This window comes from Papilio xuthus, unplaced genomic scaffold (assembly GCF_000836235.2).
Source record: "Papilio xuthus unplaced genomic scaffold, Pxut_1.1 DF826115.1, whole genome shotgun sequence".
NCBI classification, from domain to species: domain Eukaryota; kingdom Metazoa; phylum Arthropoda; class Insecta; order Lepidoptera; family Papilionidae; genus Papilio; species Papilio xuthus.
The window spans coordinates 1,826,812-1,842,190 of NW_013532534.1; the positions used below are offsets into that span (position 1 = coordinate 1,826,812).

The 15,379-nt window shown below is 34.7% G+C and overlaps 2 protein-coding genes across 2 annotated transcripts; one reads left to right on the plus strand and one right to left on the minus strand.

Annotated features, from left to right (window-relative positions):
• The first annotated feature begins 1,079 nt into the window (after positions 1-1,079).
• Positions 1,080-6,354, plus strand: Hsp21.4 (heat shock protein hsp21.4). The gene is given in 3 exon segments (NM_001312577.1): positions 1,080-1,399; positions 4,744-4,924; positions 5,493-6,354. Coding segments are annotated over 3 exon segments (564 nt in total). The 5' UTR covers positions 1,080-1,211; the 3' UTR covers positions 5,688-6,354.
• Positions 6,355-8,450: 2,096 nt separating this feature from the next.
• Positions 8,451-14,378, minus strand: Gasz (ankyrin repeat, SAM and basic leucine zipper domain-containing protein 1). The gene is made up of 8 exons (XM_013319520.1): positions 14,165-14,378; positions 13,749-13,857; positions 11,941-12,069; positions 11,232-11,458; positions 10,712-10,965; positions 10,221-10,472; positions 9,393-9,621; positions 8,451-8,843 (listed from the first exon to the last, which is right to left on the minus strand). Exons 1-8 carry the CDS (start codon positions 14,237-14,239, stop codon positions 8,688-8,690), a joined length of 1,431 nt encoding a protein of 476 aa, XP_013174974.1. The 5' UTR covers positions 14,240-14,378; the 3' UTR covers positions 8,451-8,687.
• Positions 14,379-15,379: the final 1,001 nt, after the last annotated feature.

A 15,379-nucleotide genomic window follows, 5' to 3' on the forward strand; every position in this document is an offset into this window, starting at 1 on the left:
AATGGTAAGCAGAGATTACGTATTACAACCCAATAAGGTACATGTCACACCGCTATGGCTTCTTCGTATGTACGAATAAACAGATGCATGAATGCTGTATGCCAGTTTATATGCCAATGAAAGTTGCAAATAACATTGTTCGGTTGAAGCTATCACACTCAGAATAATTTAATTTAGATAGTTCTTTTAGTTTTAGAAAACTACACTAAGGGACTGTTAATTAACTGTTAAGATTCTGAGTATGATAGTAAGAATTCGGTGTGCAGTGTCATAGGTACCAGTATACATTATTTATGCAGACTTCATCTTGTTGACATGCAAATGTGTCAGGCTTATTATAACTGTATGTGAAGATTTCAAAGCTATCTTAAATAATTTATTGAGAGTAATTTTTTACTTCGGATAAGGATAGCGGAATATTCGCGTACCGTAAATGGAATTCGCGTATCTTTACGTGCATATCTTGTCTTGACGCTTATCAAGTTCTTTTTAACATTTTCAGTATTTTTGCTTTACAAGATAATTAACGTTCATTATTTTATAATTTTCTACTACAATGTTGTTTCACAATATTTTTTTTATTCAGGTTATGAAATGAAATTTTTGATATATTATTCGATTCTAAAAATAAACTCGTATTTAATGATACTTAGAAATATCTAGCAAAATAAGAACTAATTGAAAGTGGGCGTTGTGGTGAATCGTGAAAATATTTTGGCGCATGACCGATACGATACGTGTTAGTACCGAGTCATATCTGTACAGCATCCAGCGAAAATATCCTGGTGATTAACCCGTTCGATATATGTCCGACGATTGCCTTAAACAGCCAAGACAGATCCAGATGTAATGATTCATCAATTAAATTACGTTTGGGTGTCGGTGTGACGTTGATGTCGTTGGCGTAGCGTGTCGTGGCGGCGGTGGCGGCGGCGGGCCCTGGTGTCGGCTGGCGGAGCGAGTGCGGACGTGGAATGAGCGAGAAACCTAGCGCGGTGTGGGCCGCACGCGGAGCCGAGTGACGTCGAGCGACGCTCAGACTCGATGCTATTTAAAACACTGCGCAAGCCCCCGGCGCCGAGTCGCAAGCCGCAACTGATCAGTCCCTTCTCGACGGTCCTATCGTGCACCCACGCCGCGAACTGTGTTTACCTAACATAAGCCGTGTGTTTGTTTAGTTTCAAACGTTCCTATATTCTAACACGTGAAAAATGGCTGACAGTGGTCTGAAGAGAAACATCCCCATCAAGCTTGGCGATTTCTCAGTCATTGACACGGAATTCTCGAGCATCAGGGAGAGATTCGACGCCGAAATGAGAAAGATGGAAGAAGAAATGAGCAAATTCCGATCGGAGCTTATGAACAGAGAAAGCAACAATTTCTTCAAGAGCACAACAAGGTATTTATTTTATTTTTATTAACAACATAAAAGTAATACGAATAATTTATGAGAATTTTTAGAAAATATTCTTATTAGAAATATTAATTGGTAAAATAAAAGAGGGTAGATAAATCGCGTATCGATATAACATTTGAATTATCGTTTATCGATAATCCGTAGTGTTTAGTTCTGCAATTCGCATTATTATTCCGATCGCAAGAGATACGATACGCCTACCGGCCCTGTTTACCTAAAAGGGAATCTTGTATGAATCGGGAGTTTTGCAATCGCCGGCCTCCTCGGTCGGCTTCAGAGGTGACTCCACGAAAGTATCTTTGAGACGTTCATTATTCGGGATCATTCCGCGGAACGGCATCGGCTGCAGACATCACTCGGCTCCATTTAAAGCGAGCGATACGTAGCCCGACGCGGTGATGTCATAGATGGAAATAGCGCCGGCCGGCGCGCCGCGAGAACAATTGCTAAGCAAAAAAAGTACCATTTCACGAAATTCTTTCGCTAAAACCTAACGGATGTCTGATAGACCATTACAAAGCTCTACTAGTTTATCTATATAAATGTACTTTGGAGCACGTTGCTAATTCTGAGTTAAAAAAATCGTTCAGAACAGCAATTTATTTGATACGTGTGTTGACATCGATAAATACAACAATGTAAATGCAATATGCTACGTGAACGATTTCGAAACCTTGGCGAAAACCAGTTTACGATAATTTTATCAACATGTGGGCAGACTTTGGATGCAGTTCGTACAGTCTGAAGTATAATGTAATATATAATGTTTATACTCTGTAGTTCTGATACATGACCGACTTGGACCGAAGTGTGTTTCAGGCGCGGGCAACTTGTGACGTAATCGCCGCTCGAAATTTAGGGTCTTGGCAAATGCAGTGGGCATCAAAATCGATGCGTAGGATTGAGTTTGTCAGTATTCGCCAATAACTGCTAGGATATATTTTAACGGCCTATCTCCATTTGCATAGAATTTACGCAAGTTCTGTTAACGACAGCAAATCGAGTTTCTGGATGAAATGCATGAAAATTTTCTATGCTTACATGCATTATGCATTGTTATCTGGTAGCTCGAATCGTCGGTTGAGACATCAATATCAGGTTCGATTCCTGGTAGACGGAAAACAGATGAAATTTTTGATCTATTTGATTAAGGCAGTTGTGTACTACTGTAACTACTGTTAAGAGCTAAGCCAAAGTGTCTTTTTAAATGAAAACAATACACTAAAAGAATAAATTTGAAACATATTCAAGAATACGTTCAACTATTCGGTCGCAATTGCTCAACTTCTTAAGGCGTGTTTAATAAACTTGTCCGCCCATGTTGCGGTACAATGTTTTCCAAACTATGTGGGTTGCGTTTGTTTTTTTAGTGCAACAAGAAATGAACAAACACCACAAGTGGGCAGCCAAATGTCGATAAAAAACAACCTTGTTGATTTTAATGACAACAGTTTTTTTTTTACACCATGATGTATCGTTATTTGCTTATGTCAACTTTTGATGATGTCATAATGGAATCGAGGTGTTTACTCCTCTCAAACATAGTACTACGCATAATATGTTATGTTTTATATAATTTTAAATATATTATTATGTACATATATAATTAAATATTTTATTGCTTTACACAGTTTCACCATGCCTTTATATAGAATATATTTTACGACATTAATGATTTCGAATTTATATACCTAGTAAGCATTTTATCCAAATATCTTGATTAAATATGCTTGATATAATAAAACTAACAGCCTATATTGCCTTTTGCATGTCTTACAATTTCGAATCTGTTTCCACTGGAGGAGTAACCAAGTCTTCTGAGAGGTAAAATGTAATAAATATATATAAGATACATATGTATGCACACTGCACAATTTAACACAACAAAATTTATTATTATTTACATATAAAATCCTTACTAATATCAAATATATTTAATAATATATTCACCCGCTTTATATATCGATGTAATCATATTAAATAAAAGCAATACAGTTTATTTATCAATAAAAGAAGCTATTAGACGCACTAATTAAAAACCTAAATCCCAACTGACAAATTTAATAGTAAACAATTTGATTAATAATATTGATCATGTTAAGAATTTCCAGTCACTATCAACTTGCGTGACAATAAAACGTTATTAATCTTTAAACCCATAAATTATAAATAGCGCTGCAATACAATTATAAAACGAATGTATAAAACTGCATATATTATTTAAATTAATTCCATGCGGATTATGTACTATTGTATATAAGTAAGTTATGTACAATGGTACAATACGTTTGTACCTATCGATCGGAAATATTACATAAACGTGGATTACATCGATGAAGTCATTTGTTGACAGTAACCTTGCTGCACACTGGTATGACATCATCCAGCATGTGATGACCGGTGATAATTAATTTAACATGAACACAAATATCTAAATTTATCACTACACATCCTCATTATACCTAACTACACTGTGTACATAAAATAACATCACATTTTATCATCTTGAACAGGGGTTTCTAGAAAGTTTAGAAATGTTATGCACACAATGGACTCACACAACTTACCGTGGCTCTGAGACTAAAGTATATGTATAAAACATATCGATATCTCTGTCATTATATTTGATAACACAGAGATAGCAGTATGTTTTAAACGGACATTTCAGACTCGGAAACCCACAAGTCTCTATTGAATTGAACTAACGAAAGATGTCTATCGCAGAATCTAGATCTTTTGAAAGAATAACTAATTCGGGCATTCCTTCAATTTCTACAAAAATAGACAATCAGAAGTTTCGTCGCTATTTTCACGCTTAGTGTAATATGAAATGAGACAAAATGGTTTTTGACAAGTGAATGTAAAAGTTCACAACAAACATTATATTAACGGGATTGTAAAAAAAAAAAGAAAATATTTTTTGATTATGCGTTAACATGTCTGGAATTTCACCTCACAATTTAAAATGCTAATGCAACCGACGAGTAACGCTGAAACCGCGCTCGTTATGAAAAATTTTCGCAAAATATTATATTACCAAGAATATTCGTCTGTACTAAGTAGTCGACCACCGACATACTCATTCGCTGAATTCAATGCGCATGACTCATTCGTTTTTTTGAAAAGACGCTATAGTAATTTATATAATACATTTCGCATGTCTGAAACGCGTTTAGCCACTACAGTATAATTGACATTAACAATGCACGACATAAAATCTAGGCAAAAACTAAACATGCAAATTAAATTGTCACATCAACAAGGGAGACGGTTAAAATTTTATTGCACGAATATAAAATTTAAATTTCCGTTTATGATATTCGCAGCTCGTCCACAACGACACAGCACAGTGACAGCAGACAGTTGGCGGAGCCCAGTCACTGGGACAGTCTCAACTCGCCACTCATCCAAGACGAAGGTGACGGCAAATCTCTCAAGCTGCGTTTTGACGTCAGCCAATACACTCCCGAGGAGATCGTCGTCAAGACAGTCGACAACAAATTACTAGTAAGTGTAATAAGCAACTACTAATACAGAATTATTTATACGCAAACTAACAGTGGATCTAAGCGATTGATTTATGCCCCTGAAGGTATTGGTCCAATAGTTAGACTTTAGACTTAGCATAAGATAGAGACGAACTTCAGTAATGAAAAAACCGTAGCAATAAAGGCACCTTTTTATCTCCACATAAGTATAAAGGTCGATGAAACCTCTTGTTTGGATATATGGAAATCTTAGTAGCTTAGTAAGCGTGAGAATAGGATATAGTCAAGAAATACGAACGATCTGAAATTCCTTGCAATAAAAGCAATTTACATATAGGTCAAAGAGAACGTACCGACCTAAGTACGTTATTGAGACTAATTATCTTTATACGCTGTCACCATTCCGTTGGTGACGTGATGTAGGTCGTTGAGTTGATAAACATCGAAAGTCACCTCGGAGCGTTTCGCACCGGCAACGTGCCAACGCTCCCATTAACGTGAGCTTTTGCAGAGGTTGATGAACGAATGAGTGGCGTGCACTTATTCCCGCACTGATAGGATCTAATGCAACTTGCTAACTGTTCCAGGTGCACGCTAAGCACGAGGAGAAGTCTGACACAAAGTCCGTGTACAGAGAGTACAATAGAGAGTTCCTGCTGCCCAAGGGCACCAACCCCGAGGCGATCAAGTCGTCACTGTCGCGCGACGGTGTGCTCACTGTGGAGGCGCCACTGCCGCAACTCGCCATCACCGACAGGAACATCCCTATCCAGAAGCACTGAGCGCTCGCTCCCTAGTGGTCCACTTCGACACCAGCTATTCCATACTACTGTTAATAATTTATTATAATTTACGTTTTATAAATTACTATAAGAAATATTTGGATATTATCTGATATTTATTTCGATTTAGATTAAAGAATCTCAATGTTTTTCTAACACATATTGATTTTTGTATTGATGGCGGATTTTTAATTCCGCTTCTATCTGCCGATCGCATCGTATCGCACCGCACTTTGTGTTGCTATAGTGACGATGCTTGTAATGTGATCGAGTTGGTTCTGGCATGGTTCGTGCATTTAATTTATTTTCTGATACTCCAGTGGTATTAAAGAAAGGAGATTGGTAGCACGCGACGTTAAAATTAGGCGAAATTACCAAAATACGAAATTTAGGGTTATAACAGTCACGGCTTAAGACCTACTATAATGGAGCTTATGAATTCGTGTTCACAATGAACTTAGATTAAGTAAATTTGCTTAGACAACAATAGTCTAGCCTCTTGTAATACTTAAAGTCTATTCACTTTAACATAATTTAGAATGCAATAACAAACGGCATGTTATTACAATATACGATGTTAACAGCTTTTAACTTGATACACATTTATATTTTAGTACAAACAGTTGTTATGAAAGTTTAGATGTCAATAAAAAAAGAAAATTAAAAAGTTGTTTTAATTTACATAATCTTTTATCATAATGGTTTGCAAAAGGCTTTTTGCACCTACACAAATACTAAACATTGCGGTGTCAAAAGGTTAAGGCTTAAGAGTCACCAACCCATGTCGTTGTGATTATTTCCTGAAAATTTTGCAAGCATTTCAATATACTCTTAACTCTAAAACTCCTTCGACCTAATCTGAATTAAATTTTGTCATTAATGGTAACGAATATAAGGCAATCTAATCGGAACAATAAAATCGATATCATAATCCACTAGATAAATTACTTAGAAAAGTCAACGACCTTGTTTTGTCTCATGGGGTAACGAACTTGCGACTGATCATTCGCCTTATTCATTTTACGAGTCCACAGGAGATAACAATTTTACGGAGTTATTAATTTGCTATTTATTTTATTTTTTCTATTGGAAACAGTGTCAAATTATTCAAAATTTCGTGAGACATTATACTAAACTGATATATAAACACGGCTAAACACTCACGTATATTCGTCCGGTGGCGGCACCGACTAGGTTCGAGCCCATCGCGGCAGCGGGCCGCGTCCGCGAAATAACACCAGTACCACTCATCCTGGAGAAGGGCCCCCGATGGGCTCGAAACTAGTTGGTGCCGCCACCAAACGAATATACGTGAGTGTTTAGCCGTGTTTATATATCAGTTTGGAAAGTGTCTTATTCAATTTTCGCCAATTTTATTTAAAAATACACGATATCAACACGTATGATTAGTCAAACAATTTGAAATATTATTGTGTAATTCAATTGAAAAGGATAACTTATATTAAAGGAAACACATAAAAACAAGGTAAATTAAGGTATGTACTTACCTTTGTTATGTGTGTCTGCAAACATGTCAATTAACTTTAAAAAGGAAATAGCACTATTAACTCTACAGCGGCAATTTATAGCACATTTTGTAGTCGTAATTTTAGTTGATATGCCTGTGATTAACTTCTTTAAACCTTGCCTGCGATAAAATATATAAAAAATACGATACATAGTATTTTACAACTGCGAGTCAGAGAAGGTAACGTTTGCTATACTTCTGAAATTATTCATATTTTTGTTTTAAACTCGTTGGATATTGGTACCCAAAAAACATTAGACATATCTTTGAATTTCTTTGCAGATGTACAGGTTGCATCACATAGTTAATTTAAAATGTTATTTTTTTATATTATTTACGGATCTTTTTTTTTAACTTCTATTTAATATAGTCTATACGATTATAGCTTTGGTATTTATCACTAAAGATCGACTATAAACAAATCAAAATCAAGTCGACAAATTCAAAGTCTATAAGTCAAATATATCAGCGAGATAGTTTGAGACGCACATAATTTTCGAGTGAATTTCACTTCACTGCCAAATGCCAGTCAACGTAAATAGTCGACAAGGCCGGTGTGAGTTGCGTTATACGAGTATTATGATTTACAATGTTGTCGTGTGGGCGGCTTGCATCGCGCTCTGTTGCTATGTCGATATTGTAGTTATTTATTATCAAAATAATACAACGAAGGCTAACTTTGTTACTGACGTTATCAAAAGAGGTTATATTTTATGTATACTTTTAGACATTACTAGCTGTCACCCGCGACTCCGTCCGCGCGGGATTAAAAATAGATGTTGGCCGATTCTCAGACCTACTCAATATGCTCACAAAATTTCATAAGAATCGGTCAAGCCGTTTTGGAGGAGTATGGGAACGAAAATTGTGACACGAGAATTTTATATATAAGATTAGTCAGAATACTTTAGAGCGAATGGCGCGCTTACGTTACCAAGTGTCAGATTGATTAGTGAGGGGATATAAACATCGACATTTTAATAAGGCTAGTGTTGCGCCGATACACAGGCACAGTTACTTCCCAACAATACGGTGATATATGAAATGTTTAAATAAATAAATATTATAATCGAATAGAATAAAAATTTTACGCTGGATACGAATGTAATTGTAAAAAGTAAGCGCAGAAGCCTACCTTAAATTTACAGAAGCAAAAAAGAGATATAAAAAAGGATATTATTCTTTTCTATAAATACATTCAATTCCTTATTTTCGAAGTCATCCTGCTAGATACGAAAGTGTTTAATTGGGCAAGGTAAATTACATATAAAAGACACAAAAATGCTTTTACACACAAAGGTTATGTTGGTGGATGCGATCAAGTGGCTAATTGAATGTACATTGCTATTAATATTTGAAAGGCGTATTGCCGAGAACAAAAGTTGTAAAAGACACGAGAGAAAAGCAGAAATACTTACCTTGTTATGTTCTTCTAATTTACTTAGTATAAACATAAAATCCCAATACAACATTTATTTCCTTAACAAATTAACAACAAAATTTTTGGCATTATATACGAGGAGAGCGGCTGTGCATACCACGACTATCTCCTTCACGTAACTTACAGCTATGTCTTTTGCAGTCTTTTCTTTTATCAGATCAGCGGGTTGGGGATTTGATTTACTAACCTGAAAGTTAACAACTTTATTATTGTACAAGAACTTAAAATATCATTAAAAATACAACATAAACAATGATTTAAAAAGATGCTGAAAGAGATTTTTTTTTATATCATAAGGTGGCAAACGAGCGAGCGGCCTGAAATCGCTGAAATAGCGAAATGACCGTTGCCCATAGACATACACAATTGCATATGAGTTGCCGACCTCTAATCGACGGAGGAGAGGATGCACAGAATGAAAATATTTTCCCTATCCATGCATCCTCTCATCCGGAAAGTCCACTTCCACTTCCCATCCTTTCCTTATGAGAATAAGGGTGGGAGGGGAAAGTGAATTAAATTAGGCCTCCGGGACGCACACTCATCAGACGAAACGCGGAATTGCTTCCACTTCACGCCTGTCTTCTGTGTGGTCGTGGTATTGCACCGGGCGAGCCGGGACAATTCGTGTGAAGATGTTAAAGCGGGCTCTAACACTGTTAAATATATGCATGCATAGTACTAACACGACCTCCCGTAAGAATAATTATGTGACATATTCAAAGATATAACATACCTTAGTAAGTAAATTTCTTAAAATTTTAATCTCTTTTCTAATACTATTTATATTTGTTTGAAACTTTTTGGCAGCAGCTTTAAATCTATTTATCAAAGGCGAGTCCGGTGGTTCGTATTTGATTTGATTTTGAATTCTGTTATATTCACGTAGAGTGTATTGTAAAGTTGCCTCTAAGATGTACATCTGATACAAGTGCGTCCCAAGAGTTGTCAGACAATCAATCACGCTGCGACAAACATTTTATATTTACAAAAACTTTAGTATGTGTAAGATAATTCTCTACTTTTCTATGACTTCGAAACTATTTTACAAAAAAGTTATGTTACCTCTTATTTTTTAGTGATTACTTATGTTTTTACACAGAATTTTTTCACAGTTGGATCAATAAAGAAAAATTTAAAGTTTGTTAACAGAACAGTTTCGATTGTAAAAAAAATTAGATAGGAGACATGTCAAATTTCATAGATGGCGGTCATATTGGCATTTGGCTCATTTAGTTACTAGCTGCCGCCCGCGACAACGTCCGCGTAGAATTAATCTTTTGGGCTATGTTGTACATATATAGGAAATTTTAGCAAGATGCATGCAACCGTTATGGAAATATCTTCTAACAAACATCCATCCATTTAAACTTTAGCATTTATAATATTAGTAAGTTTTTATAACAAATTCTGAGATGAAAAGATGTAAAATAAGGGTAGCTAATTTACAGTTATGTGAGAACAAGTCTTACTAGAAATACATATATTTGGACGTAAAAGTTGTTGCCTAAATTTTACTTTGTCTATAGTTCAGATTTTTTATTGTAGAATTTTAAATATTTACCTATATTCATTAGTTTTCTTTGTATAAAGTCCAGCGACTGCATTGAGCTTCCAGCCGCGCATGTGGAAGTTCCTCAAGCCTTGTCGCAGTCTCTGTCGCTCGTACGGCATATCCACACCTAGATCTATCATATCTTTCTCTTCTAATAGTAAAAATGTTCTCAAATCCATTCCGCTGTCCATAAACAGTCGCGTTAGACGTTCAGAATTCATTCCGTATAATAGGTTGGGTATTTCACTTACATAGTTTGGTCTGAAATATAATATTAATATTATAAATGCGAATGTTTAGATGGATGGATGTTTGAAGGTATCTCCAAAACGGCTGAACAGATCTCGATGAAATTTGGCACACATATAGAACATAGTTGGGAAGAACACATAGGCTACTAGTTATGTTTTTTTTAATTCGTCGCGGGCGCCCGCTAGTAGAATGATAGTTACAAGCTTTAAAGATAGGCAGACAAAGAATATTTGTATAAAAGTTGTTACCTTTGACCATTTTTCAAACCGGGATAAAAGTCATGCCATGAAGCCACATGACTAAAAATATATTTGTCCTTGTCCAAATCATCTTTTATATTGAGATGCTTTTTAATAATTGTCAGTACATCTTGGTAGTCTTGAAGGTTAGCTATTTCTAGAGGGGTACGGCCTGATCTATCTACTTCTTTCAATCTGGCTCCATGCTGAATTAGTATTTCAACTATGTTTGGCTGATTGTGATGTACTGCCCAGAAAATCGCCTGCAAATATATTATCAAACATGACAAGGAATGTTACATGTAACTATATAATATTATAAATGCGAATGTTTGGATGAATGGATGTAGAAGAAATTCAAAGATATGTGTGAAGTCAACCAACCCGCACTTGGCCAGCGTGGTTGACTATGGTCTAGTCACCCCTTACTTAGGGTAGGCTCCGAGCCCCTCGGTAGGAACATATAGTGAGCTGATGATGAAATGAGAATATGTGCATGTATTAGACGATGTAAAAATCGTTAACTTACCGTCCAACCTTGTTGATCCCTCATTTCCACATTAACATTCTTGTCTAAAAATAGTTGGACGACAGCAGTGCGTCCATTACTGATAGCACGCATCAGCGGCGTCTGGCCGAATTTATCCCCGATATTTAAAAGACAACCTTTTTCAATCAATAGCGATATGATGTTATAAATGGTGCTATCGTTTGCATTGCTGTTTGAACATGCTGCCATTGCCGATGTCATTGAATCTGTAAGGATATTCTTGATGATAAATGTAGTGTATGCATAAATGTTGTGTTCTTTGTGTCGAGCGTACACGCCGTAAGTACATGGAGAGAGGGGGTGTCAGTCGATGACAGACCTTTGGACCGTCAACACGTGTCGGTACGTGAACGAGCCAAATATAACGCAACGAATGCTATAATAAACATACTCTTTATCTCTTTGCCTAGGTTGCATCTCACAAGGTGGTGGGATCAGCTCTTTCAGTCTCTTCCATTTAGCTCGGTCCTTACACTTTACTATTTTTTTTCTTTATTTGTATAGGAACTTTCTTGTGAATTGATATTTTGGAAAAGATCGTTGCAGCGGAGCTTTATTTATTATTTAGAGAGTGAGCATCATTGTTATTACGAACTCTTTGTCCTATTGCGTGAGTTTTTAACGAATTGTCTGTAATTATACTGAACGTTTATGAGAAACAAGATTGAGAGTCATCATTAATACATACCCGCATGTAAATTTGGATCAGCGCCTTTATTTAATAAGATTTTAACAATATCTTCTTGAGCGTGAAAGCAAGCGTGCATCAAAGGTGTCCAACCACTATCCAATTTCACATTCACACCATTATGCAAATCTGAAAAGAATATTGATTCATGTTACGGTTAATGTATTCATAATATCCACTAATCTCTATAAATGGATAGGCGATTGGATATCACAACTTTTGTTTCGTTTCAATTTTACCGCGAGAGTACAGCTACTATTAGCGCCAAAAATCATATAGGCACAAAATGCCATGTCTTTTAGCCAATCCATTTATAGAGGTCAGTGATAAAGGTACAAAGGAGGCTTAGTCATTCATCATTATCCCAACTAATGGTCAAAATTATATTTGAACAGCTAATATTGGTTCCTGTTGTTAATTGCGTTGCGAGCATAATGGAAAGTTCTAGCAACACATTAAGTGCTTTTCCGTGTTAATACTATAAGTATTTCATGCCGCCAACAATGTACTGATAATGCACGGTACAGAAATTTATTCTCTGTCAGCAAAGCCAATAGACATTTCGAAAGTAAACCTTGCATACTACTTTAAATTATTTACATTGAATTGATTTTTAAACAAAATATTATTTGTCTAGAAATAAATCTTTCTAACAGCAAGTCTACATATCCAATACACTTGCGCATTTTTTATGTACAGTCGCGTCCATTGACAGTGACAGTATTCGTAATAGTTACGGATATAGCGCAAGTTACCCTTGTTTTTAACGATGAAAACATTAATAGCAGCCCAACCTTTAAATTATAAGAATGGTCTCAACTTCAGTGCGTGGTGTAATTTTATTTTAGTAACAATACCGCGAACGAAAGTGACTGTACATATGCATTTTTTTTAATTGAACTGGTAATTTAAACGTTCCTTTTTTTTACTAAAAGAAGTGTTCAGTTAACAGGTATTTAAAGCTATTTGGGTTTGTGTTATGGTAATTGATTTAATTACGCGTGATTGGTTGAGGAGTTGTGTGAGCGTGAAAATATTCGTGTGTATGAGACGCAATGCACGCCGCTGTGCCAACAAACGTACCACCTTGTACCAGTTGGCATCGTTAACTTTTTGTTTCACCGTAAATTATTTCATTATAAACAATAAAACCTGCTATACATGATGAAGAATGAAAGATTTTTTTTAATTTAGTAAATGCTAATCTTTTTTAAAATACAGCAATTTATTATTAAAATATTGTATATGTAGATGCTATACTGCAATAATCCATTTTATCCATGTTCAAATTTGTAATCAGTTACTGTACATTTTAAGGTGTTCTACAAAAACCGTTTGAAAGATCAGAACAACATATTATAATGATTATTCATCGCAGTACACTGTTATACGTGTTTTTATGAAATTAAAGGGTAAATAAACTTATTCAGTATTTGAAATACAAAATAAAAATCAATTCAGGGATTTATTTATAGGTATTTAGTGGGCAATATCAAATGGATGTTGATAAAATTTGGCACAGACATACAACATCGTCTAGAGGAACGCAAAGGCTACTTGTTAAAGTTTACTTTTAATTCCGAACAGGCAGAGTTGAGGGGGACAAGTAGTTACCCAATAACTCGACAATGAAAAAGAGCTCAACAGGAGCTCGTCTTATTTAAATATCATTGTATTCTAATAAACAATTGTAACTTTATATTTTAATTCTTTTTAATTCTTTATATTTTAATTTTATTTAATATATGAGAATAAATTATACTTTTATCTTAGGTTTCATTTTTTTACAAATATAAAATAAAACATACCATATGTAATTATGTCCTCTACTTCTTTCAGATTACCATTCAATATGGCATCTTGAAGTCTGTTTTCCATTTTTTTCTTTTCATTTTGAGCAGGAATATAGGTTCTTATCTATAAAATAGATTTGAGTTTAAAAAATAGAATTATGTCATAAATTAGTCTGACATCTAATATGTACTTGGATTTTGATACAGAAGAACTTATTTGACATATTAATTAAATTTAATATTGTCTAAATTCATTGATGAATGAAAATTTTAGAATGGTCATTTGAATAAGTTGATTCGGACATATGACAATTATGTTTATTATAATAGATTGCAGGATCACAATATACATGGATTGTTCCTTTTCATATTACAGAAATAATTTAGTTATCTTAATATGACGAGGTTCAAAAATTGTAGTTTTAACTTACCGGCTTTTCAAAAAACCCATAATCGTCACTGTCCGAGTCCTCATCAGAAAATCCAGCTGGCCTAAATTGCGCCATATTTCATTTCCGTATTTTGCTTACATTCGTTTTTACTAAGTTTCTCACTGTTTCTCTATTTTTCAAAATATTTGTGCGTTTTCTATTTGTTTCTTGTCAAATTACGATTGATATTCGACATTCGACATTGACATAAGCAAATGTCAAAAGTCACACATATACTCTTTGTCAAAAGTAGTTTGTGTCTATGGTTCCAATTTTTCGAGCATAGAGTATCAAATAGCTTTTACAGATTAAGCAGAAAACTATTTTTGACTTAATAATAAAAAACTGAAAAAGAATTAAAACAAGCTGTCTGCCTCCGGTTAAGAAATATAAGAGGGATAAATCAAAACTTGATTTCTTATTGCTGGATAGTACTTATTGAACACTAGATGTAATGTATTGTATAAGATAGGAAACTGTAGAATAACAATTACATATTTAAGTTGCAATTTATTATTAAATAATAAAATTCAACTTAAATATGTAATATTGGCCAGTACTATTCAATGAGTGCTGGCCACCGAAATTGAAAAAGTCAATTATAATTAAAAAGAAAACAAACAAACAAATGAAACAGTGTGAGATATGAAAGCAACAATAAAACAACGTTGTTTTGTGATAATGCAATTTTTAATAATAATTGTAAATGTATGTAAACAACGAATAATTGAAATTAATGCTCTATAGCCCAAATTTGAGGAAACAATAATTTCATAGTAAAGTATACCACAAACCTATAAACATTGGGGGATAGAATAGGGCTCTCTTCACTCGCCTATATTAAGAAATATCTTGTCTTCAATGTACTGTTTTCTGTAATATCATTAATATTTTTCCAAATAATGGAGCCAAATCGGTTTACGGAAAACTAATTGTAGCCCTATGATACTCCGCGGAAAAATACAAAATTGAATGAAGCCTCACGGTTTAGCCGCTTAAATTACAGGAGGACACAGTAGAGTTGACACACGTAATACGAATAACGTAATGTAATCCCAGATACATACATGCATAATATGTAGATTTATTTTATCACAGATAATAAATATAATACTAAGAAATGCTTACAAATTAATCATTAGGCCCCACTTGAAACAAAGAAGCACTCCCACTTGGTTTGAAGATTTCCAAGTAAAAACTGTGTAGTACTTTTCT